Below are 27,455 nucleotides of genomic sequence, written 5' to 3' on the forward strand. Positions count from 1 at the left end.
GTAAAAGAGACACATGCTTATTTCCAAGGTTCCTGGGCTGCTGGGGTTGAGAAACAGAAATAACACCACATAGTTAAACCTGAAATCAAAGAGAACATGTTCTATTTTATCATGCACCACTTAGGTACATTCGGTGGCCTTAATGCCAACTCACAAAGAAAGAAAGAAATCGTAGATAGATGCATGTGTGGATGATTAGACAAAGGAGTGTGGTTCCTAGAGTTGATTTGACATATGAACAGTGTAGTGTTTGAATGAGAACGATTCCCATAGTCTCAGGCATTTGAACACTTGATTCCCCTGTTGGTGGGACTGTTGGGAGATATTTAGATGTAGCCTTGTTAGAGGAAGTGTATCAGTGCAGGTAGGCTTTGAGAGTTTAAAACCACTCATCAGTTCTAGTTCCCTCTCTGCTGTGATCGTACATTTAAGTAGTATGAGCTCTGGGCTATCCATTCCAACCATCCTGCTTGCCACGTGTCACCATGCTTCTGCTCTGCCATCGTGGACTCCTCTCTTCCTTCCTTTGCCTTTGCCCTTTGTGTTTCATCACAGCATCCACAAGCAATTAATACAAACATTCATTCTGTCTAAACTCCCCTGCTCCGGAAGCAGTGAGGTCATTAACAGAGAAGGTGGACATTGGCGAGTCAGGCCACCTGGCATCAGAAAAGAATGTTGGCTAAAGAGTGAGATGAGAAAACTTCCAATCTTGAGAGCCTGTCTTCTAGGGAAATAGCAGTCTATGGAAGCTGGGAAGTGTGCAAAGTTCCCAGCCAAGCAACCCTTGGGATGAGAAGTGCTCTAAACTGTCCAGCTTGTGGTGGGAATGCTAACTCACAGCTGATTCCTGACTCAGTGACTCTGCTTGCCGGTGCCTACCTTGGGAAGTTCAAGCTGCACTGAGCCTTTCAACTAGAAGTGTTTGCATAAGAGGTTGGATGAGTTCATGGCCATTTGGTAACAGAGAGTGGGTAGTGTCTTTAAAGATAAGGAAGGGTGAACTCTTGGTGGGTGTGGCTTGGAGGTCCTAACAAACACCTGGGGAGCTCTTTGGAGGGAGAGCTTTATATAATTAAGCTAATTGGTCTAAAGGCTGGTCCACAGCAAAGAGGCAGGAACAAGGCTTTCTATTTGAGCAGCAGGCACCTCCCTGTCTCCAAGAGCTCCTGTCCTTCCATCATGTGGCTCCGTGCTCTGCTCTGGGCTTCTTTTGCTGCTTGCCCCATTTGGGGTAAGTACTTCTGGATAACAAACACTGGGCTGCACATTTAGAAATCTGTCCTCTTTGCAGCGGTGTCACGTATGCAGGGCAGGCACAAAGCAGTGCAATTACCTTCGTACGGCCTTAGGCTGGCTACTTCTATATCTCCAAACAAATTACTTTTTAGTTGGCCCTGTCCTTAATGTCAGAAGGAAATGAGACCTTAGAAGATTCAAGTGACTCTCAATGTCACAAGCCTAACAGTGACTAAATCAACCAGGAATCCAGGTTTGATCTTTCCCCTCTGATGTGTCCTCATGATTTCTTGACCATCAGGACACTCATCCTCACCACCCGTGGTGGACACAAAGCAAGGCAAAGTCCTGGGGAAGTACGTCAGCTTAGAAGGATTCGAAAAGCCTGTGGCTGTCTTCCTGGGAGTCCCCTTTGCCAAGCCCCCTCTTGGATCCCTGAGGTTTGCTCCACCCGAGCCTGTGGAGCCCTGGAGCGTTGTGAAGAATGCCACCTCCTACCCTCCTATGTAAGTCGTCGCTAGGGTGGGGACTATTTCTGTAGGTACATGTTGAGGTAAATATGTAATGTTAGTTGAGGGTTTCTTCTATGCCTTGGATCATGCAGTTCCTAGATAAAAGACATGCAACCTTTATAGTAAGACTTCAAAGCAGTAGATCTGGGCAGATATTTCATTTCTAAGCTACTTGTCTCCTTCCCTATCAATAACCCTGAGATAGAATTTGCCATGTTCTACCTGGGCCACTCTTACACCAATTGGCCAACCCTCGTAGCCACGTTTTCACAATTCACCTCCCCAATGGTGCCTTATTCTCTCTTCATCTTTCCTCACCCCTCTTGTGGTCCTGCCTCAGACCCCAAGGCCAAGAACTGAAACTCTGCCTATCTCTCTTCTTCCTAGCTATAGGTTGTAGGCATCTCTATTGACCAATCAAGGATAACTTGGCGAACATGGTTACAAAGCATCACTTGGTGTACCTGAGGATCTCCTCTTCCCCTAGGCAATCAGATCCAGTACTAAGCATTACAATGCATAGCTTCAGACCAAAAGGTTGTATGTGAGATAGGTATACCTATCTCACAGTGATGCAAGATGGAGAAAAGACCATCCTCTGATTAGTTATATTAACAGCAACTACTGGTATCCCTGAGAACATTATGGGTTCTTAAAGATGGTCTAGTTACTAAGTACTTTTGTAGTTTTCCAAACCCTTTATTTAGCACAAAGTTACTGAGCACCTGTGGTGAACAGTTCAGAAACTGTTAAGGGAAACATAACTGTACTTGATGAATCTTTTATCCTATTGGATGGAAAGAGAAAATAAGAAGTCTCTGGATTAGTACAACAAGTATATAATATCCTAGACAATCCACAATGATTTAGAAAATAGTGATTGATCAGATAAGGGGAATGAGAATTGAGATGCTATATTATTCTGATTTGAACTTTAGCATTACTTAGAAGTGTAGTAGGTATGGACTTGCGGGGGAAGAGAATAGTAAAGATGACAACAAGTTCTCACACTGAGATCTACCTGACCACCTACCTACAAGCAATTATCAAAGGTGTGTCACATCATCCTTGGCAATTGAGTGAACAAGCCTAAGAATCCCAGATGGCCTCACAGAGAACCTTGCACACCTACAAATTTCAGATCAGACAGCGTTTGTGTCTTCCCCAAGGTTCCTCTGGCAGCTCCCAGGAGTCTGTGCTAGGCTGTCTTCTTGCCATTCCATGCCTTTCCCCTACAAATAATATGTGCTATGTGCTACGTTTACATTATGCTTACAAAGTAAGACACTACTGTCACAAAAAGTTAAAAAACACTCAAACACTCAGAAGTGAGAGTTAAAATCACGTGCAATAGAACAGCTCAGAGAGAACTGCTATTAACAATTGAAATCATGGTTTCAAGGCCCTTTTCTATGTAAATCCTCCTTTAAACAGAGATCATAAATATAGAATGTGGAAAGCAGCCTAGCACATTCATATGCAGCAGAATCCTATCATACTATATATATATATATATATACATATATATATATATACCTAGTATACATATATGTTGTATGAAATATATATTTTATATTATAATATATATTAATTGTATATAATTAATATAATAATATATAATATATAAGATTATATGCATATATATGTGTATATACATATAATCTTAGTATTTATTAACTGTGCTTAGTTGAGTCCTAAATTATTATTTCTTTACCCAATCTTCTATTCAGGTTGATTAAAGTAGTTTGGTATTCCTGACTATAAATAAAATTCTGATGGACTGTTTACATACAACCATAAACAATTTGGGATATATTTTCAAAGGTAACATTGCTGAGTCAAAAATATGAACTTTGGGTACATTTGTCTCCATAAACAACCAAACCCTACACAGTTCTCCCATGGAAATATAAAAATTACCACGCCTGGACTTTTACCCATGCCCTGGCTTATTGGTGAATTTTTCCTGTGTGCACTGGATAAACAAACTGAGACCATAATAATAATAAATAGAACCTTGGATTGTATACTGCATATTTTCTAGACATTAGTGAGCCTGGTCTCTTCTCCTCTGAGAACTATATAGCTTGTTTACCTCATAGAGGATAGTCAACTACAGACCACCATTCAAAGCCCTGAAGGACAAAGCCCTGTTCAGGCACTGCAGGAAGTGACATCTCATAGGGCAAGTCACCATACAATCATCTTTCTCCTTGGTCCAGACATCCCAAAAATCTCCAGGAAGAGAAGAGGTACCAATTGATTCTCCCTCCATAGGTCTTAGAGACCCCAGAGATTTCCATGGTTCCCACCACTCTCCCATGAGAATGACTCCAGTAAAGTAATAAGCACCACATTTATAGGTTCAAATTTCTCAGCGCATGATCAGGCCCAGATGACACGCTCAGTCTGGTGGAATCTCAGATGTTCTCTCCTCTTCCAGGTGCTCCCAAAATGCAGTTGCAGGACAACAACTCTCAGATATGTTCAACACCAGAAAGGAGAGCATACCCCTTGAGTTTTCCGAAGATTGTCTCTACCTGAATATTTACAGTCCTGCCGACTTGACAAAAAGCAGCCAACTGCCTGTAAGTGCTGGAACCACCGGCCCAGAACCAATACTAAGTTGGAACCATGCTAAGTTTGAGCATGTTCTGTGGGGTTAGATGATAAAGACATCAGGGCTCAGGAGCACATAGATCAGGAGTGATTCAGGGACCACAGCTTCCTTCCAGTTTTCACTTGAGGTTTTGTTCTGGTGATGTCAGACTTTTGTAGAAAGCACTATGCAGCTCACATGTAATTTCCCAAGTCTTCATGGGATGGAAGACTAATCCTAATCCTACTAATGAGGATCCTATCCCCATAGCAGTTAAGTCATGATTTCCAATAAAGTCACAACTGGGAGGAATCTCAGCAGAAAATTGAACAACCCTGACATGATACAGAGAGAGAAACTGAGGTTTTGATGGGGAAACGTAAAAGAGCATGAGGAAGAGGAGCCTCAGGTCTCCTGGCTTTCATAGGGGTACTTGTAGACAGGGCCTATGGGGTGGGGAGATGGCTTTATTCTCAGGTCACCCATGACAGCCTCATTGCCAGATGAACAATTTCACTCTCCCATGAAGGGGGAGGGGGGAGGAGAGAAGATGCTGAGACAATCTCAAAAGCAAGTTCCCTGCCTGTAGGCAGCACCCCAGAATTTCACTGTGGCTCATTTCCATGTCTGGATGCCTTTGGCACAGTCTGATGACCAAATGATTCAGCATTTCACATAGAAGCACAGTGCAGGAGAAGTGGCAGGCTGCCAGGTACAGATGACAAGTTTGGGAGAGAGTTTTCTAGAGAAGGTAATCCTGGGTTTGTAACATGTCAGCAGCCAACAAATTTCCCAGAAGTCCTATGTGTGAAACCCAGGAATGGGAGACAGAGTTGTGGAAATGTATGTTAAGATTTGGTGTTACCTGTGTTCAGAAGTCATGGGGAGATAAACAGAAAAAAAAAAAAAAACACCTTAGCGACACACACTCTTTAAGTCATATAAAAAGTGAGCATCCCAAGAGGTAGCCTTATCTGGCCTTCTCATGGGAAAGGGATCCAGAAGGAACTTTGAAGTATAAGTGCTGTCTACCATGGATCTTCCTGGATATGTGTCCTTGGGGCAGCTGTCAATCCCCTCTGTGCATTCAGCCTCTCATTTGTAAACTGTGAATAGCAATAAATGCCTAGGCTGCTCTGTGTCTGAGATGGCTTCTTGCAGAAGAAGAACTTGCATCTTTTTCTGTTTCTCCATAATTGTTATCAGCTCCACTCAACATTGGAGTCCATGAGACCCTTTATCAGGAAGCCATTGTTGAACTAGGAAGATGGTAGAACTTTCATTCTTGGCCAGGCAACAAAAGCCTTGAAAGCTTTACTCTCCCTACCTGATCCAGAGACTCAAGTACCTAATCACCCTCATACTCAGTCTTCATGCTTATATATCCACAATTCATCTCTCATGGAGGCTACAGAGGTCTAGAGGGAGAAAATGGGATCTTAGAATCACAGTAACAGGAGACCCTCTAGCTTCAAACACATGTACTAGAGCCACACGTTCTGAATATTAAACCTGGATCTGCCTTTTAAAAGATGAGAGAGCAGAGCCTTTTCTTAACCTCTCATCCTGTTTCCACACAAGAGAATTGTCATATAAAAACTCAGTTAGTTATCAGGCTGGATCACAGTTCTGCCTGAGAGCCAACAGTCAGGCACTAGTCAGACCTGCAGAAGGGTCTGGCTCATGACTCAAGAACCATGTCACTGCACTCTGGTCATGGGCTGGAGGTGTTGGTCAGTTCAACATCTGGCTGATGGGAGTCAGCATCAGGATCAAGCCCTGAATTATTCTCTTACTGACTGTAGTTCTCAGCAGGAAGCTTCTCCTCCATTTCTTATCTGTGACACAGGAAAATAGTATTCCTTACCATAGGGGAGGTTATTATTTATAATGCATAGTCCAATTCTTGTTTCATTGTATCCCCAAGATCTTCTCTCAAATTAATTGTATTATCACAATATTATTTTACACACCCTCATTTCTATTTAAATCAAAGAACATGGGTTATGATTTATTATGTCCCTTCTTCTCCTCAAGTTTCATCAGAGAGCCTGCACACTGTAGATTCTGAGATAATGCTAGCCAAATGAACAAAGGCATCTTGAATGAAGTGGATGTGAGCTGGGGTAGCATAGTGGGAACACTCGGGCTTGAGGCAAGGTAAACTAGGAATGGATGCCGTCAGGGAAGCAGGTGTCTCCCCAGACAATCCCTTACCTTAGAGAAGTTTAATTCACCTCTGAGGCGTTAAATGAGATGAGACCAATCTGAAGTACAAAGTCTGTCTCTTGTTCATGTTCAGTTGCCTGAAGTTCTTGTGAAGTGGTGTGATTGCAGGGTGATGAAAGCACCCTAGGCCTTTACGGGTCCCATGGTAATCTCAATTCTGGGTCTTAAAAGGATGTGAGAGATGAGAAGAAAGGGAGGTGGTACTGAGTGGCACAGCCTCCTGGACCTCATATTGGAGAATTGAAAAGAAGAGTCAGCCTTTTGCAACCTTCCTGGGAACTGGTGTGCTTTGATCAATGATCTCCAGTCACAGCCTAGATAGAGACAACCAATTCAGATGAACTCAGTGGTGGCCCCAGGTCTTCAATGTACTGTCTGTGTGACTTTATTGTTGTCCAGGTGATGGTGTGGATCCATGGAGGTGGATTGGTGATAGGTGGAGCATCAACCTATGATGGACTAGCTCTCTCTGCCCATGAAAACGTGGTTGTGGTAACCATTCAATACCGCCTGGGTATTTGGGGATTATTTAGGTAAGATACTAGGTTTTCCTCTCTGTGTATTAATTAGTTCTTTGGTTCATTTTGTCCAATTAATTAAACAAACACCCAAGACTGGCTAGATATTAGACCAGAGATGTATTGAAAGGGTTGGAAGACTCAAAAGTCCAATGTTTGGGTTGAAGACTTATGGGGAGAACTCTTGTCTGGGAGGTAAAATAAAAGGACAGAAATGAGATTTTTACATGCAGAAGAGATGACATAACAGGGGAAAGTAAATTAAGGGAGGAAGTCTTGCTACTTTTATAACAAAACACTTCTGGAGAACTGAACAAGCTCCTATGACCACTGCAGTGATCCATCCTTCTGAAAGTGATGCTCCCAATGGCACTGTCGCCTTACATCTGGCCTCATCTCTTTATGCGCTTTCAATGCTCAGTACTGACTTCCACAATAGAGACCACACAGCCGCTATTACCTTTTGCTATTACCACAATCAAAGGCCTATGCCTCTGACATTTATACTTTCTACAATCACCTATTGTTATAAATCTGCACTTTGAATACCATACTTCCCCCTGCCAGTGGCCGGAATGATCTATGAGATGATGACTGGGTACTATCATGTCTCTGCCCAATGGTTCCCACTTCCAATGATATGGAATATCCTGTGATGTCTCTGTTGTATCTGCACTCATCTGTCTTTCATTCACACATCTATTCCCATGGCCCTGGGACCTGATGCTTCTAACTAAAATCCCTTTTGCAAATTCTGATGAAACACACAGGCTCAATTATTTCTCTTTCTCAATGATGCTGCTTCAAATAGGATTGTTCCAGTTGAAACACCACCCCATGGGCCCACATTGACCACTTTGTATTTTTCTGCTAGCTGACATACTCTCTTCTACTCTACTTGATTCTGTCCTCCGCTGTGAGCTGAGCACAGTCAGAGACTTTTTCTGTCTTGTTCTCTAGCTATTTCGGCAAATTTGCATGTGCTGTGGCTCCTCAGCACAGTACATAGTTGCTAGAATATGAACAAAGAACTCCATGTAAAACAACACTGTCGGGGATACAGGCAGGTAAAGCCCCACACCAGCCCCTGTCAGTGATGTGCTATTCAACCTGATTCTGAAAAGATCACTGAAACTCTCCAGGCCATCTGGCTCTTGAGAGCCCTGCTATGACATCTCTGTCTGCATTCCATCCTGTAACTTTGCAGCACAGGTGATGAACACAGCCGAGGAAACTGGGCTCACTTGGACCAGCTGGCTGCCCTACGCTGGGTCCAGGATAACATTGCAAACTTTGGAGGGAACCCGGATTCAGTGACCATCTTTGGAGAGTCAGCAGGAGGTGCCAGTGTCTCTGTTCTTGTAAGTATTCTTGGCACCAGTCTGCTTAGTGGAGATTGATATGGCTGCTGGGGTCTAGAGGTGAGGTACATGGGAGAGAACCTGTTAGAAAGCAGCCAGTCCAGTATAAAATCTTTGCATTCAACACCTGCATTCAGGCTGGCACTGTTTGCTGCACAGCATCAGATGATGGACAGCGTCAGGTGTATAATTAGCTCTCTTTTGCTTATAAGCTTACCATTTTTCTTTTTAGTGTTGGAGCCATGAACATCTCCAGCTTCTTTCTCACTTGGTTGATCTAGTTCTTCTTCTAATCATTTAAATATAACGTCTCACTCTACAAGTCCTGGGATTCAGTGATGTATACCTACTACAAATGGGAGAAGAGGAGCAATAAGTTGGACCAAGTGTCCTTGTTTGGGTTGAAGCTGCATCATTACATTAAGGAAATTCAAGACCCAAGATCACACTGGGGCTTCCCCTCAGGTTAAGAAGGCAGCATGGGTTATCATTGGGATGTGAGGAAGGGAAGAGAGATGGAAGATCCAGTGGGGAAGGATAGGGCAAAAGAGGTGGGTCACAGACATAGACTGGGGACATAAAGTCTCTTGCCTGTGTATGGAATTGAGCCTTAAAAACAGTGAGGGGAGGTACAGATATTTTGGTTGCTGTAAAAACAAACCTTATCTTCCTCAAAGTTGAGCAGACTTTCAGCTATGGAACCAACACACAATTTCCTACTTAAATTATCAGAGGAAAAAATTATCATTCAGTTATTATATTTGAGTTGCAATGTTTTAAAGTGTGAGCATTTTCACACAACGCTAAAATAAATAATTAACTATTTCATGCAATATTGACATAAGATTTAGTAAGGAGAGAACATGGTCAATATTTGGAAGAATGTAAGAAGAGGTATGGAAAGGCTGAAGAGATGATTCAATAACAGACTCTTTGCCTTTTTTCCAGAAGACCCGAGTTAGCAGCCACATCCACAGATAAAAACCACCTGGAAACAGGAACATTCTTAAATAAGGAAAAAAATCTATTAGTCACCCAGTGAATAATAAAGTTTTACATAAAACATACCCAGGGATTGTCATTTGGCTGTTGTCACATTTATTTTTTCAGTCTTTTCTAAAGTTTCATATACAATGTACATATACAGAATTATATGAAATACAATATCTTTCTTCCTATTCATCGTGTGGCATGTATCTTCCATCCAGACCCTCTTTCCTTTTTTCTTTTTCTCTACATATGTTGGCTTTTCAGTTCCTTTGTCCAAAAAAAGAAAAAACACATATTGGCACATAGTAACATATAAATATTTTCTTTACTAGTAAACCCTCTTCTGTATTACTACCTTTCTATAACTGAGTAATATTGCATTGTAAAAATAAATCCTAATTACCTGATCATATATTAATATCTTGGACTAAATCCAATTTTTACTATTTGAAAAATATATGCACTTTTTGACAAATGTTCACAGGTTTCTGTGATCTTTGGTGTTAGGATAAATTCTGAACAGTGGAGAGACAAATGATTTGTGTGGGTAGGTATTACCAATCCTTTTATTGCTATTGTCTTTCTAATAGTTTGGATTTTCCCTGATAGGTACTTGTAGTGTGTTTCCACTCTGCTGCTGACTCTGAATCCATGCCACATTTTGCTGAGATGTTCTTGGGAAACATCAGAATAATAAGCTGTCTAGAAACTAGGCTAGGGTGGATGAGAAGCAGTCTTATCCAATGTGCACCAGGGTCACCTAATAAATGCACAGCCAGGAGACAGGGGAAGCCCTAAACAGCAAGTGAACCATTAGCTATAGTGTCTGTGACTTTTCCTTACTGTGGAGAAATAGCCATTAAAGCAACTTAAGGAAGAGGTTATTTTGACTCATAGTTTAAGGACACAGTTTACCACAGCAGGGGAGTCATAGCAGTGAGAGCTGAGGTGATTGGTCACATGGACCCATAGAGAGGATTCAGAACAGAAGCAAATGCTACTGTACAGTTCTCTGACGGTCTCTGGTCTTTAAAAACATGTCTTTCAACATGGGTCAGAAAATCAAATAAGTGTGGTATCTTTCCGAGTGCAACAGGATTCATCTCCTGAAACTTGCACCATGACAAAGGTGTATGAGATGCAGATTGGGAAACCCCAGATTGGGGCAATCCCCCTTAGCTTTGATCAAACATGAGGGATTTAACTGTAGCTTGTTTTTCTCCATAGTTGCCTTTAGCATGGACAGATGGCCCAGTATGTCAGGCCCAGACATTGGACAGGCTACTTACTAGTCACAGGTCACCAGAATGCTGCTGCCATTAGACATCTTCCAACCTCAATTAATCTGAAACAGAAACTCCCCCATAGCTGTGCTAACAGGTTGATCTCCTAGGTGACTCCAGATTTTATTTCAATTTAATGTTAACCACAAAACCTATCTTAGGAATATAAAATCTTCTCTCCCCTGGCAGGTCTTATCTCCTCTGGGCAAGAACCTCTTCCACAGAGCCATTTCTGAGAGTGGTGTGATCCTTACTACAATCCTGGGCAAGAAGAATGTCCAGGCTGTGAATGAAGTAGGTGCCCACCTGGGCATTCCTGCATCACTTTCTGAGCTTCCCTGGGGTCTTCCCTGGCTTCTCTGGCAGCTAAGAAACTCAATCAATTCTTAAAGTAAAATTAGCTGGACAGAAGGACTGCTTTTGGCTCACGGCGAAGACACGTTCTGCAAGTTCTGATGTTCCTTCATGTGAAGCATGTTATTCAAACACCATGTGATTCTGCACAGGAACTGAAATATGAGAAAGTATATTTTTTTGTAGCTCACCTGAAGTAATTATGGAGTGGCATAGGTACCTCATCCTTCACGTCAAATGTCCTCTTTAGAGACATTCAAATTAGAGGACATTGTGCCGAGTGTGTATGATGTGTGTGTGTATGTGTGCATGCATGTATATGACATGGCCCCTCGCATCACTACTCCAATTAGCAATAGAGGCAATATTCTGTGGGATATAGTATTTACATCTTCTGATTTAGAACAGTGGTTCCCAACTTTTCTAATGCTGAGACCCTTGAAAGCAGTTCCTCATGTAGTGTTGACCATCACCCATACGATTATTTTTGTTGCCACTTCATAACTGCAATCTTGCTAACATTGTGAATTGAAATGTAAATTTCTGATGAGCATGATGCATTTTCATATTTACAAATTGACCCAAAAGAGTCAAAAGCCATACATTGAGAAGTGTCTATTTAGACACTTTACAAACCCTCTATCACCTTATGAATGTGAGAGCAAAACCTGGTGACGCACAACTATAATTCAAATACCTGGGGAAGCAAAGACAGAAAGATGAAATAATGAAAGATTGAGGCTAGCCTGGTCTATATTGTAAGTCACAGGCTAGCCAGAGTATTTAGTAAAATCCTATCACAAAAACTTCCTAATCATTATCATGATCATAAATAAAAATGAATTAAAGTAAAAAGAGAGAGAGTGAGGGGAGAGTTTGGGAGAGAGGAAGAGAGAAAACAGAAGGAGGAGGAAGAGTAAGAATAGGAGGAAGAGACTGGTCTAGAATCTACTGTCTACACTGACAGAATATAGTCATTACTCTTGACCTCTGATGTTGCCTGTGATCTTTTTCAGATAATTGTTACTCTTTCTGGATGTGATAACACCTCATCAGCTGCCATGGTCCAGTGCTTGCGCCAGAAGACAGAGGCTGAGCTCTCGGAGATCACAGAGAAACTGGTACAAGTGCGTATCCCTTCTAGTTGCCACTGTTCTGTGTGCTTGGCCCCAAACTTCATTTCTTTTGCTGTTCTTGCCCTGGATAGACTCTAATGGGACAATTTCTTAGCTCTTCTTGGGAAGAGTGACAACCTGGGAATTTCATTTCCTATTATGAAACACCTTAAATGTCAAAACCTAGTCCAATGCTGTATCCTGTGGTGAAGAATTGCATGGAAACCTTTCAAATCTATCAAAACTTGCCTTTTGAACATTCTTGTCACATTTTAGTGAATAAGACATTCCATAGTCCTGAAACCAAAAACTACTATCCTGAATTTCAGGGATAACCAATTAGGAGTTTTTGAGAAAAGTGTCACATTATCTATTGGTTGATATAAAAATTAATTTATAATAGTAGTAGCCAACTTGTCTAGAATTTATGAGACATGGCCTCATTTATGGTCCTAGGATAGCTATTATTTCCCTCTCCATTCATCTATCATCCCCTGATTCACTCACTCATGCTACAAACCATCCCATGGTTTGTAGAAATATGTCCATAATTTTTATTGCATTTTCAGTATGTCCCTCATTCATGTATGATCTGATAAACACATATCTTCCATTCTTTCAACCATGCAAACTATGGACCATTCCTTGCTTAACTGTGTGAAAAGGTTTTGTCTGTTTGTCAGTATATACATACAACTCACCAATTGTATTTTTTTTTATTTTTGATATTTTAATTACATTTCTCCCTTTGCTTTTTCCCTTCAAATTCAAAGTCAATGAGGCAGGAGCAGGCTTAAGGACCTCACAAAGGTGGGAAGGGCTGCTTCAGCCAAGAAGGTTGCACTAAGAGTCAACATAAGACAAGATCAGTGAGCTCTGAACACTGATCTTTTTTCTCTTTAATGTCTTGTGTTTATTTGTTGTTTTGAGATAGGGTCCTACTCTGTAGTCCAGAAATTTGTGATCTGCCTACTTCAGCCTCTCAAACGTCAATATTGCAGGTATATAATAACCCTTAACACTAAGTCCAGTGTAGAAATGGCCTAATCAAACAAGGGCCCGGGATGGTACAAGGAGATTGATGGGAAGACTTTGCACTGCAGGGCCAGGTCTTTGCTTTGCAGGGGGCAGGTCTTTGCACTGCAGGCATTCTGTGTCATACCAGTGACTGAGAAGTGGGCGAATGGGGGGTGGCATGAGGCTGGAGTGCAGAACTTCTGAAGCAATTTCCGACTGGACTTATTAGACTGGTTGTGGGGCATGAGATAAACAGAAGGAAAGATGCCTTTGGCTTCTCTGATTCAAAAAGGCACAGCCTGTGGCCTCCACATGCAGCTCTCAGGATTCCTGAACAGTAGCAGCCCTTCTGTGAGTCTCATGGCTGCCCACTCCAGTGTCTTCCTTTGACTCCCAGGTGCCTATCCATGCAGACCTTTACTCCTGTGCGCCTTCTGGAAATCTTCTGCCTCTGCTTTCCCCTCTCACTCTCTTTGCTCCTTGAGAATATGAGACAGACCATGCCATTTCCCTTCTTAAAAGCCTGACTTGACATGGAAAATATTTCTGGTAAAATAGAAGAGATATATGAAAAAAAAACACATGAAAATTGACAACTTTCATGAAAAATTAAAGAGTAAAGTGGTAGATATAAAAAACATTGCTAAATTAATTGAAAAAGGAAGTAGAAACATTTTATGATAGAATTAAAGATTTGTGTGGAAAATATTTCTAATAAAATTGTAGAAAATGTAGAGAAACATGTTAAAATTGAAGATTATCATGGAAAATTTTATATAGATAAAATAATGGTAGGCATAAAAGTATTTCTAAGTTGATTGAAAGTGGAATTATAAATATTTTCTGATAAAGTTGAAGATTTACATGGAAAATATTTCTGATAAAATTGAAGAAATATATAGAAAAGCATGTTAAAATTGAAGATTATCATGGAAAATTATACAGATAAAATGGTAGGCATAACACTAATTCTAAGTTGATTGAAAGTGGAATTATAAACATTTTCAGGTAAAGTTGAAGATTTACATGGAAAATATTTCTGATAAAATTCAAGAAATATATAGAAAACACATTAAAATTGACTGTTTCATGGAAAAGTATACATACAGACATACAGATAAAATGGTAGACATAGAAAAATTCTTTCTAAATTAATCGAAGGTGGAATTAAAAACATTTTGTGATAAAATCAGAGTCTTCAATTTTATCATAAAATGTTTTTACTTCCTTTTTCAATAAAAGAACATGATTTTCCAAAAAAAAAAAAAAGCATTAAAAAAAAGAAGAAGAACTTGGAACAAAACACCCTGACCTAAACTAATGAACCATTTTCTGAATGAAGCAATTCAGCTCTACTACATCCAAATTCCACTTGAATACTGAAAATATTTCAACTGATATTTACTTCAAATAATAAGAACAAAAGGCTGACTTGGATCACAGGATTACGTCCCTTCCTTGCATTGAGATAGTACCTGCTCTAACAACTGTGACTACCAGGAAGGTGCCACATATATTTCTGCTCTGTTTTCTTTTCTGTTGCTGTGATTAAATCCCTCAGATCTAAAGCAGTTTGCTGGAGTAGAGGGTTTATTTGAATTATACTTCTAGGCTATGGTTCATCATTGAGGGAAGACACAAGACAGGATCTCAAGCAGGCCTGTTCAACTAAGGAAATAAATAGAGCAGAATCTATGGAAAGACACAGACGTGGGTGGTTTTCTTATACTCCTTAGGATAGGATTTGCAGGGAATGGTGCTGCCCACAGTGGGCAAAGAAAACATTCCTGCACAGACACGCCCACAAACCAATGCAATCCTGACAATTTCATATCTGACTCCCTGTGACCCTAACTAGGGACGTATATCAAAGAATTAGGTTTTGCTATAAAAATTTTTCAAACAATTAGTTTTTATTGTTTTAGTCTGGCCACTTCTGTAGGTCTTCTTTCCCCTATCACCTGATAGTTACCACACTATTCATAATAGCAAAGAAATGGAATCACATGTCTGTCTATCAAGAGAAGAAAGGGTAATGAAAAGACATCATGCATACACAATGGAATTTTAGTCAAGTATAAAGAAAAATGTGCCATATATTATATGAAAAAATAATTACACTCTGTGGCCCCCTCTCTAACACTCTACCAGAGAAGTCCCCAAAGGCCAGGCCACTGTGACTTTCCTGGGATGAGCCCTGTGCACAGGATCCTCACTCACTAGATTCATTTCTGTCTGCTTAGAAAGGCCCACTCTTTCTTCAGTTGTCTATGGTGTTCTTGCAAAGATACCACACCAGATATCAGAAAGACCAAGTTTGTGTGTCCAGTGTGTCATCTTCCTTCAGAAAGCAACTCCTCTCACCAGATTTAGAACATTCTTTCTTCACTAACCAGTTTTTTCAAGGTGGCAGTAGCTGCGCCCAGGTGGTATTTTCTATTATCAGCCTATTGGACAGAATCTGGTGCTTGCTATGGTATTTTATTTCTCTAAATAGAAAACAAAGATTTCAGTTTAGGCTCCTCGAGTGAAAAACTCAGTACTTCTGAAAGCCAACTACATATCCCAAAGCAAGGTAAGCAGAGGTAATCAACACTTATTAATAAAAGAGAATCCTCCTCTCCCAGTTCCCTTCCACCATTGCATTGACACTGCTGGCCCACACCTCACAGTTTTGACCTTGAAGTCTCCTGGGCTCAGCCATTGTCTTTGGGACACTGGGATTCTGTGGCCATAGCCACAGGAGTCTTTCTGCTTGGCAAGTTTTCAGACCAGGAAAAGAGGGGATGTGGATCAAAAGAAAGGTGTGATTGATATTCATAAGTGCTGTATTTCTCTTTTGCCCAGTACAATGTCTCCCTGTCCACCGTGATTGATGGAGTAGTGCTTCCAAAGGCACCAGAAGAGATCCTGGCCAAGAAGAGTTTCAACACTGTCCCCTACATAGTGGGCATCAACAAGCATGAGTTTGGCTGGATCATTCCAACGGTGAGAATGTACAGGCCTCTTAGACACACTCCACAGGGGCTCAACCATCATCTTCTCTGCTCTGATCAAGGGTTATGCACCCAGATGACTACCATTCAAACAGACTTAAAACTTTCCATGTATATTTGTTTTAAGAGTCCTTGATGAAGCCCTTTGGAGTGCTAATTTATATCTGGGCTAGAGAAGGAATTGGTACTTGGAAACTTTTGAAAGTAACTACTCAAGAGGGGCTCGGGACCCTGGCTGTCCACCACAAAGCTTTCTATTGGCAATGCTGAGCTTCCTCAAGCAAGCATTTTAGGGCCCTGGGATCATCCTGGGGTGTGACTTCCATGTTAAAAGTCATGATGAAACCAGAACAGAACACTGAGTGCAAACGTGGACAGGGTCAGCACATTCCCAGAGTTCTAAAAAGTGTGCTCTCCCTGTCTCCCTGGAGGCTGATGGCTACCACCCTGAGGGGAGGAAAGGGGCAGAGGTGAAGAGCAGGGTTTAGAACTCTTAGATACACTCCACAGAGGCTAAACTATCATCCTCTCTGCTCTGATCAAGGGTTATGCACACAGATGACTACCATTCAAAGAGGATTAAAACTTTCCATGTAAATTTGTTTTGAAAATCCTGGATGAATCCCTTTGGAGTGCAAATGTATATCTGGTTCAGAAAAGGGAATAATAATTGGAAACTTTCTAAAGTAACTACTCAGGAGGTCTCAGGGCTCTGACAGCCCACCACCAAACTCAGCAATGTGAGCCCTCTCAAGCAGGCATTTAGGGTTCTAGTATCATCCTGTGGTGTGGCTTCCAGTGCTAAAAGATACATTGAGACCACAGCAGATCTCTGAGTGCAAATGTGGACAGGGTCAGCACATTCTCAGTGGTCTTCAGAAGGACTTCATGGGGCATCACAGAAACATAGACAAAAACACGATTTTAGGTCTTCTTTCCCCTATCACCTGATTCTGAGGGTATGTGGCCTGTGTCCTCTGTCCCTGGGCCTTTGGCTTCTACAGGACCCTCGAGGGACATTGTTCCTTCTAGTGTAATAAATAGTCACTTGTCTGTCTTCTCTGTGTGTATGACTTAGATTTATTCATAAGTTCATTTCTTTTGCTTGCTGATTTTTTTCAGAATCATAAACTCCCATATCTCTTAGCACCATCCCCCAAGCACTTTCATTTCATTTGGTTTTCTTGGTTGGTCTGTTTGATTTTTCTTAATCTACTGGGATTCACCAATGTTTTACCATGTGTTTAACAGATGATGGGAGATATACTCTCTGAAGGCAAAATGGATGAGAAAATGGCCAGTTTCTTCTTGAAGAGGTTCCACCCTGAACTTGTAAGAGTCTAGAGAGTCATGGGAATTAGTTGGGAAACAAAGGTCAGTGACTTGATTTAATCACAGACAAATTCAATGGCTGCAAACAGTGGTGGTGACTGGGGAACCTCTCCCACTTTTCTACTCCATCTTCTTTGCATCCCAGTGTAACAAACTTATATTCCTTGTTCACCAATCAAAAATCCCCTTGGGTCTGGACAAGTTGCCAGGGGAAAGATTTATTTGGAAAGTTTATACCTAGAAAAGATTGATTCCATGACCAAAAAGACCATCAAGTTTATTCATTGGAGGCCTAAGATTAAATAGATATGAGGCATATCAGATAGGTGGGCACTATGACAATTACAAATTATAGGGTCTACGCTGTTTTGATGCATGAGCTTCTGTTATTAGATTACTGAACAGATATTCTGGACTCTGTGCATCTAAAGCAAAATATTTACTGACTAGCAAGTCTCATGAGTCAAGCCTTTTTTTATTCAATTCCCTAGTTGTAGACTATTGTATTTGTTAGGGTACAAAAAGTATCTTTTCCCTATAAAATGGGGGGAAATACTGAATATTTCCTTCCTCTAGAAACAACTGAAGATAGTATTTACTAGATGACAGTTTTCAAGCTGTCAGATGGTACCAGGAAAAGGGTTCTTTCCCACAACAGCCAATAAGAGAAAATAATTTTCAGATAGCTAACTTCCAAACTTCATGACATATACCAAGTGGATTTAGAAACTCTTTCCTAGTAGAGCAGGCTGGTTTGGTACAAGCCCAGGTGGTCCATGAGCCGTGAACTCATCTTAACTGTCTGCAGCTAGGCAGGAGTGGTCATTTTCTAATCTATTTTAGAACATCTCTGAGAGTGTGATTCCAGCAGTCATTGAGAAATACTTAAGAGGAACAGATGACCCTGACAAAAAGAGAGACCGTCTCCTGGACATGTTTGGAGATATATTTTTTGGTATCCCATCTGTACTCATATCCCGATCCCTCAGAGGTGAGTCTTATGTGAGTCTTACGTGTTCAATGGGAAGAAATGGAGTCAATAACCTGTCTCTGATTTTCCCCCTCCTCAACACAGGTGTGTGTGTGTGTGTGTGTGTGTGTGTGTGTGTGTGTGTTTCTGTTTATATATGTAGATATACATGTAAAGAACGTGAGGTTAGGGATGTAGCTCAGTTGATAGAGTGCCTGACTGGAATGTAAAATACCCTGCATTCGATCCTGAGTAACCTTATAAGTCAGACTTAGTGGTACATGTTTGCAATTCTAGAACATAGAAGATGGAGAAAGAAGACCAGATCTTCTTTGGCTCCACAGGAGTTCAATTCCAGAATGGGTTACATGAAATACTTTCTTGCAAAAACTAATCAATAAAAAGAATGAAAACCAAGGATCAGCAATAGGATTAGGATTCAAGAGAACCTCTTCCTGATGAGAAAGTCCAGAAAGAGTAGGAAAGAAGTATGAGGAGAGGAAGTGTAGAGATCTTCAATGGATGTGGCATGCCTTTATCTGTCTTGGTGTGCACTAGTTAGAGAAGGTGAGAACCAGGTTTGGATCTCCCACAGGGATGTCTGTCACTGCCTTAGGCCTGCACAGACAGAGGTGAGGCTACACATAGCTCTTCTTAAAGTAGGCAAGATTCTCTTGTGCCTATGTGTGATCTATTCCAGCCAATGGTCCGTGAGTCTGTCAGTACTTTAATAATGTCCATCATGTCGGAGTTAAACTACAGACCTTCTTTGTCATTCCATCAGGTCCCCTGGGCCTAAAACCTTTGTTCAAGTTCAGTTTTTTCTTATACATTTTCTGTCTATATGACCCAATCATTGTTGTAAGTAAGCTAAGTCAGTCTTCTACTGCTTTGATATTATAATCTCTCCCCCTCTCATACTTTAATATTTGTTTTATATGCTATGTACTTTGTGTTATATTTGTATTTACCATTGTTATATTCCAGTGGTGAACTGACCTCTCATCAGTAGATGGTGGTTTTTTTTTTAATTTTTATACTTTTTACTTAAATTCAGATTTAGAGGCAGCCATGCCCATTTCTTTTCTCGTTTGGTTCCTCTTTGAGCATAAGATCTAATTTTCCTTCAAGTGCAATCTATATATGTCTTAAAAAGTTGGGAAAGTTTATTTTAAGACTATAAACTCTGATCTTTAAAATACCTACTCATGTATGCCATGCCCCTTTATTGGAGAATTTACACTGAAGGGAATTTATGATAGGAAAGGACTTATTAACACCTGCGACATCAGTTCTTTCTGCCAGTTTTGTAAATATTCTTCTTAGCTCATTCTCTTGTTCACTTCCAGAACATTGACCATTCAAATTACTTGCCAATTTGAATGTCTTACATGATTTGCATACTTTGTTTATTGTATGCTATGCTAAAAAGATCACATTGTGGCTATCATGAAGACCTATATTCAAAAAACCTATTTTATGTTGATAACAACATAATTTGATTTTATATGACAACTGTACAATTTTATCTAGTTTTTGCATTTAAAAATACTTTTGTATTTTATGTGTATGGGTATATTTCCATATGTGTGTCTGTGTAGCATAAGCTGTGTCTGGTGCCTGGAACTTGAGTTAAGAGATTATTGTAAGTTGCTGTGTGGGTACTGAGAACTGAACTCAGGTCCTCTGGAAGAGCATTCAGTTCCCTTAATCACTGAGCCATCTCTACAGCCCAACTTTTATATATATATATATATTGCGTCACAATTTATATCATTTTGAATGAGTATTTCAACATTCATTGTTAGCAGTAGTTTTGTATAGAACCCATGTGCTAAGAAGAAAAAAACCTCTACAAATAAAGATTACAGTCAGATGGTGTCCCAAATATGGCTTCACAAGTTTACAACACTGACCTCTATGTTATTCATTAGTACATTCATCTTTCAATTTAAAGGTACCTAGTAAATGCTCATAAGGCAGCAACAGAGACAATGAAACTCCATAAGCTTTTCCATAGGGGATTTGATATTTCAACCTCATATCTGAAAGACATGTTAGTACTGGGGACTCAGGAAACCAGGAGGAGTATGAGCAGGTACAGATCTTCTCAGAATGGCAGGGTGCTATGTATCATGGCTGAACACATCCAAGAGCTCACTGCCTGCATGGCAACCTCTCATTCTGCATTCCATAAACACCTGGCTCAGATCCCAGGTCTACCTCAACCAGCTGTGCAACCCAAGGAGGTCACCAGGTTTTCCAACAGCTGCTTCTGTCCTACACTAGTAACCAGCTCTCTTCTTCAGGAATGGAGACTTCATTGTCACCCGGGTGTGTGTGTCTGCTAACGTGAACTGTACACAAATCCATGTCTCCTCAGATGGCGGAGTGCCCATCTACATGTACGAGTTTCAGTATCGCCCAAGCTTTGTGTCTGACAAGAGACCCCAGACACTTCAAGGAGATCACGGCGATGAAATCTTCTCTGTATTTGGGTCTTCATTTCTAAAAGGTATAGACTCTTGGCCAGGTGTGCTCTGGGAGTCAGGAGGACTGGGTTATCTACTTTTGGCTTGGGGGCCTTTGGCAAGTTTCACCTTTTCTCCTAACACCAGTTTCCTGGCTTTCTGTAGCAGATCTGAGCTTCATTATACAGTGTTTAGCCTTTCTCCTGTTCTAGCACACATAAAGGTAGCGCCTGTGTCCCCAACCGCAGTCATTCTCAGAATCGTGACCTGGGGCATCAATAAGAGAGGTGATGGGTCACCCACAAGGCACTGATTTTGGTCTAGATTACCACAATTTAAATTCCCATGACATTTTCCTTATGTACAATGTATATTTTCCCTTTTATTGAACATAGATGTTTCCTCCCATACTATATCCTGATTTCAGTTTCTCCACCCGCAATCCTCCAAGTTCCTCCTCGCCTTTTCTCCCGAGTGACTCTATCCCGTTTCTATCTCTCGTTAGAAAACAAACAGGCTTCTAAGGAATAATAATAAAATAAATATAATTAAAAACTAACACATTGAAAAAGGACAAAACAAGCAGAAGGAAAAGAGTCCGGGAGAAGGCACAGGAACCAGAGACCCACTCATTTCTACACTCAAAACTCCCATTAACACACTGAGTTGAAAGCCATAATGTATATGTGAAAGACCTGTAGGGTGAAAGAGAACAGAGAAGATATAGCCGGGTGGTGGTGGCGCGCGCCTGTAATCCCAGCACTCTGGGAGGCAGAGGCAGGCGGATTTCTGAGTTCGAGGCCAACTTGGTCTACAGAGTGAGTTCCAGGACAGCTAGGGCTATACAGAGAAACCCTATCTCGAAAAAAAAAAACAAATTTAAAAAACAAAAGAAAAAGAAAAAAGAAAAGAGAAGATACATATAAATTAAATTAAAGATAAGGTATTTTTTTAAATAAAGGAAGAGCCGGAAGATAGAATTAGAAGACAAGGAACCTCCAGAGATGTCATTGAGTTTGCTTCCTATTGGCCATCTACTGCTGGGCACACAGCCTTCCCTTAAGAGTAGTTTGTTTCCTTAGTGAGACTCCCTTGGAGGAAATTAAATTTTCATTTGCAAGTGGTTATTAAATACATCATCTGGGTTAGGGATGGGGCATGTGTTCACTGTTTTCAGCTTTAGGGCGCCATCTGGTGGACATCCGTGATAGCTCTGTGCATGCCTCAGTCTGTGAGTTCAAGTGTGTCCACAGCCTGTTGATTAGAGGGCATTGTCTCCTTAGTGTTCTCCACACCCTCTGGTTCTTATATTCTTTCCACCTCCTCCTCAACAGTGTTCCCTGAATCCTAAGGAGAGGGATTTGATGGAGACATCCCATTTAGGGCTGATTATTTTAGAGCATTCTCTGCCTAATGTCTGGCTCTGTATTTGTTCCAATCTTCTGCAGGAGGAAGCTTCTTTGATGCTGACTGTGCAAGGAACTGATCTAGAGTATAGCAGAATGTCATTAGGGGTCTATTTATTGCTATATTTTAAATTTTATGTATTTATTAATTTTTATTTTTTATAACAGGAGTATTTACCTTTGCCTAGGCCCCTGGACTATCTAGTCTCAGGGTCTTCATCATTCAAGCAGGGCCAGGTCTGGGTTCCATCATCTTATGGAGAGGACCTTAAGTCAAATCAGATATTTATTGCTTGCTCCCACAACTTTGTACCGTCTGGCATACAGGGCACAGTTGTGGATCAAAGAGTTTGTAACTGGCTCGGTGTTTGTATTGCCCTTTTGGGCGTGTCAGAATACCTTCCTATACCAGACATTAGAGTGTAGGGGTGAAAGCTCTCTGTAGGCACTACCTTAACATCCTTATGGTCGCTGAGTTATATAGGTATTGTCTTAAGCAATGGGGCCTCTCATTAACCTGTGGAGAGCAACCTATAGTCTTGACAAGAGCCTGGGTTATTTGGGGTTTCCCATGAAACCTCCTTGGCCAGCATTTCAATTAGATGTAACACAGTTCCACTACTGGAAGCTTCTTTTAGTGACAAGAGATGCCCAGCTGAGGTTTTTTTCTCTGCCCTTACTTGTCATCAATTTTATTTATATTGACTTCATATGTGCATATATTTCAGGGAGCTTCTACTACATTAGGTTTCCATGCTAAGCCTCAAATGGACCTAAATTAACTGTCTCCCCACATTCCCTTCCTCACCCTCCTCTTACCTCCTTCTCTTCACTTGGTCCTCCTATTCCCACCCACCTCCTTACCCTCATCTTTCCTTAACTGTCTATTCTATTTCCATTTCCTATGGAGGTTTGCTGGCATCTTCACAGGAGATCTATGATACTCTTAATAACATAATATTTAAATTTAAATTTTTGTGAGTGCATACATGTATGTATGTGGGTTTCTGTGCGTATGAGTGTGTACATGTGTGTATGTGTGTATGTGCATGTGTGAGTATATGTGTGTATGTATGTGTATATTGTGTGATGTGTTTCTGTGTGATTACATGTATATATTTATATGTATTTGTGTGTGTGTATATATATATATATATACATATATATATGTATATATATATATATATATACATATATATATATGTTTGTGTGGCTGTGTGCACACCCCTGGAGATCAGAGAAAAACTTTTGGGAATAGTTCCTTACCTTATATTGTGAGTCCCAGTAGTACAACTCAGATTCTCATGTTTCAAGTGTGGCAAGTGCCCTGACCCACTAAGTCCTCTCTCCAGCCCAATAATGTGGTATTTAAAGAAATACTTTCACAGACGTAGATAGTGTCTTAACCCTCAGCATTTGCATATGCTCATCCCCCTGCCTCACAGCTCCTCATGGGCATTTCCTAGCTGGAATACTGCTTAGTCCTTTGTAGTTCTGTTATCTTTTACAGACTATTGGTAATATAGTGAATAATGTATGTAAATGACTCAGAACAGATCCAGATTCAAATCTCCACTACAAAGGGCACTCTGGAATGTGACATTTTGACCCCGAGGAAGGAAGGGAAGGCAGATGAAGAGGAACACTGACCACAAAGCAGCAGACTCACGGTGCATGCACATATCCCCACTGCTGGGTCACAGATCAGTCTCTCCTTTCGACCCCAGAACGTGCACAGTGATTAGCCAGGGTCTTCTCACGCTGGAGCATTTGACTGAGTGGCTAAGGAGTGAGCATCTCACTCTGCCTTTCTAACACCTTCCCAGATGAAGCTACATCCGGTTCATACTTCTAATAGTGAAACATTATTTCCCCTTCCCCACAGAGGGCGCCTCAGAAGAGGAGACCAACCTCAGCAAGATGGTGATGAAATTCTGGGCCAACTTTGCTAGAAATGGGTGAGGCTTGTGGCAAAGATGAAAAGGGGGGATAGGGTGTAGCTGGGCGTATCTTTGAGGAAGGATGACTTCTGAAGTCTGAGTGATAAAAGCCCTGACCATTCAGTGTAACATCAGTGCTCTATAGCAAGAGTTTTCTAGAATTGGATGGGCTGTTCTAAAAGATGCAAGCTCTCTGTGGAGGTTGCCAAGCTCACTACTGAGATAAACCACGGATCCATTCAGACCTGAGAGGAATGGAGGGCCACAGAGCAGTCTTGAGGAATTCTATTTGATTCTGTTCCCAGGGACCCTAATGGAGAGGGGCTGCCACACTGGCCAGCGTATGACCAGAAGGAAGGATATTTGCAGATTGGTGCCACCACCCAGCAAGCCCAGAGACTGAAAGGGGAGGAAGTGGCTTTCTGGACTGAGCTCCTGGATTAGAATCCACCTCAGACAGAACATTCTGAGCACACAGAACACAAATGAATGGGAGGCTTTGCCAGCCTCGGGACCAGAGGACCAAAGATGGGGCAATTCCGCAAAGGATGGCTATTCACCAAGGATGGATCTTACAGAGAAAACTGCACAAGAGTACAGTGTCTCAACTTGAAAATAAATTTCCTTTTAGAAATCAAATCGGGAGTCGTGTCTTGGGCTGAAGATGAATCCATCCTCATGGGTGTGGGGGTAGAAGGATGAAGAGAGATGCGGGCATAGAAAAACACATTTTCAGGGGAAGATTTGGAGAACGGTTGCTGGAATCTGAGGGACGAGATAGCTGATTGGAGGAGAGGTAGGATGTGACATTTTGACCCTGAGGAAGAAAGGGGAGGCAGGTGAACACTGCCTCATGATTCACCTCCAAGTAGACAACATTGTCACACTGTCATGCTAATCACCACTTGTGGGCAAGTGTGGGAGCATAATTCTCCTGAGATCCAGAAACCCAAGGAGACTTTGCACCCATCACAGACTTCTTTTCAGATATCAGCCAGGTGTTCATAAGTAAGAATGATGGCAGATAGCAAGGCTGGACAAAGTCTGTCTCTGAGGGTCCAGCCACACAATACTGCACAAACTCCTTTACATGCATAAGCAAAATCCTACTACCCCTGCAAAAATAGCATGGGGGCCTCTCTTCCCAGAGTACTTGTGAAGACCCGTTGAGGCCAGGCAAACAGACCTGTAATATTCTACTTTCCCTAAGTGGAGTTCAGGCTGAGGGAAGGCACTAGGGATCTTTCTGTACAGGGGAGAAGCAGGATTACTGAGAAGACCCCAAACTCAAGACTGGGGACATGAGGTCTCACTAAGTTTAGGATTAGGTCAGAGCTACAGATGCTGCTCCCAGAACCTCCACTTCATTTCTACTTGTAGTGGAAAATGAAAGTATGGAGAGAGACTTTCTGTGAGGGTCTGGTAAACAGGCTGGAAGGATCTGGAAAAATAGGAGGAAGACGGGAGAGAATAACTTATAGTAATGGGCAATTATTCAGCTTTGTGTACTTGATTCCATGCTGCTTGAAGATACAAGATATGAATATTGTATGCTAAGGGCGGTTCCTAAAGGCTTTTTTTTTGCAGTGCCAGACAATTTTTTTAAGAAGCAGTTTGCATAGTAATTGTGTGTTGGAGATAAAATGAAATTGCCACTTTCAAAGAACAACGACATGGAAAATGGTACAAGGAACAACTGAGAATTCAGTTGAATTCACCTTGAAAATAATTTTGCTAAATAAAAAAAAAAGCCTTAAACAGATGAGTTCACAAGGATCTTGAAAGTGGATTTAAAAGCCAAACCCCAAGTACCTGCTGAATAACACGGGGTCTGACTCCACTTTGCGACCTCTGATTGCTGGAAGATTTTAAGCCTCACCTGTCGCCTCCCCCCACCCCCACCCCCCAGGCTCAATATCTGGAGAAGCTGATTAGAAAGCCTGGGCACTTCCTGTCCTGGTGCCAGCGTAAGATCCAAGCCTCACAAGCTCACCATAGCCCCACCCCCAACCACAAAGCCCTAAGCCAGTGGCCTTTCCTTCCTGATCAAAAGCTCTATCCCATCCCCCACACTGTGGCCAAGACCTCCACTCTGCATGTTAGAACACTGTGCAGGTTTTTTGTTTTGTTTTGTTTTGTTTTGTTTGGATGGGGGGAGGGAAGATGTGGTTAGTATACACTCCCAGTGGAGACACACACACTGGAAAAGATTGAGAAATAGTCCAAAAGTAGGAGACAAGTATATCAAACAGATACTAAAAGAACTTGTGGGGACTACATGGACATCATGTTAACAGATACTTCAAGAAAGGGCATTAGAGAATAAAAATAGGGTCCACTCTCCAATAAGACATGACAGTCTTCAGTGTGTGTACACATAACCGTTATCATATAGGCTTTGTATGGTATGTTTGCTACATCCTCCATAAACACACACACACACACACACACACACAAAATCAATCAATCAGTCAATCCCAAGACTAAATGTTGTTGTGATTTTGGGAAGTACTCAAGATAGACATGGAGGGGAGAGCGCAGACAGGCCAGGGGTCAGTCATTGGTGGTGTGCAGCCACAGAGTACCAGTGAAGAATAGGATGTGGTCAGAGTTCCCCAGGGCAGAAAAGGGAGTGTCGTGTGTGTACCTGCTCCCATCTCCACATGACTTAGGGCAGCTTTGTGGCCCTAGGAAGAGCAACAAGACACACAATGGAAGGCCAGGAAGCCCATGTATGCAGCTGTAGTGTGCCTGCTGTCCACACCCCTAGGAATCCTGGGTGTGGTTCTCTTCTTTGCATCTGTCTTACTAGGTACTCAGCTGTAGATTACACTTGATGTCCAATTTTCTGTTTCCTTGCTTATTTTAAGATTTTTTTTCCTATTTTATTTCCCTCCTATGAGGGATTGCTTGGAGGTTTTCCCAGAATCCCAATGACCAGGGCAGAGACCATTCCAGCTGACTGGGATCTTTGTGAATGGGACCTGGACATCTATTTACTTGGGCATTCTGATCCAAACTTCTTGTTGAAGATCACTGTCTGAACAGAGTAGGATACATATGGCTTAAGTTTCTAAAAAGTTCTCCAAATCACTGCTTTAATGACCTTGGTATAGAAAATGC

At 41.4% G+C, this 27,455-nt stretch overlaps 1 protein-coding gene across 2 annotated transcripts; it reads left to right on the plus strand.

The window, feature by feature from the left end:
* The first annotated feature begins 1,182 nt into the window (after positions 1–1,182).
* On the plus strand, positions 1,183–24,915 carry LOC127671626 (carboxylesterase 1C-like). Of its 2 annotated transcripts, none has more exons than XM_052166453.1 (13): positions 1,183–1,234; positions 1,541–1,745; positions 4,195–4,339; positions 6,979–7,112; positions 8,305–8,458; positions 10,921–11,025; positions 12,102–12,212; positions 16,065–16,205; positions 17,465–17,545; positions 18,389–18,536; positions 20,899–21,030; positions 24,278–24,350; positions 24,638–24,915. In XM_052166453.1, the coding sequence occupies exons 1-13, from the start codon at positions 1,183–1,185 to the stop codon at positions 24,774–24,776; spliced, it is 1,620 nt and encodes a 539-aa protein (XP_052022413.1). In that variant the 3' UTR covers positions 24,777–24,915. The 2 variants fall into 2 exon arrangements, with proteins under 2 accessions (XP_052022413.1, XP_052022415.1); XM_052166455.1 differs by having other exon boundaries at positions 12,102–12,206.
* Positions 24,916–27,455: the final 2,540 nt, after the last annotated feature.

Source organism: Apodemus sylvaticus, chromosome 21, assembly GCF_947179515.1.
Source record: "Apodemus sylvaticus chromosome 21, mApoSyl1.1, whole genome shotgun sequence".
Taxonomy (NCBI): domain Eukaryota; kingdom Metazoa; phylum Chordata; class Mammalia; order Rodentia; family Muridae; genus Apodemus; species Apodemus sylvaticus.

Bases quoted from the DNA above. Each gene is read 5' to 3' on its own strand.
- LOC127671626 (XM_052166453.1), top strand. From the start codon at position 1,183: ATGTGGCTCCGTGCTCTGCTCTGGGCTTCTTTTGCTGCTTGCCCCATT. The intron at 7,113-8,304 runs GTAAGATACTAG...GTAACTTTGCAG, and splicing joins GGTATTTGGGGATTATTTAG to CACAGGTGATGAACACAGCC. The intron at 8,459-10,920 runs GTAAGTATTCTT...CTCCCCTGGCAG, and splicing joins GTGCCAGTGTCTCTGTTCTT to GTCTTATCTCCTCTGGGCAA.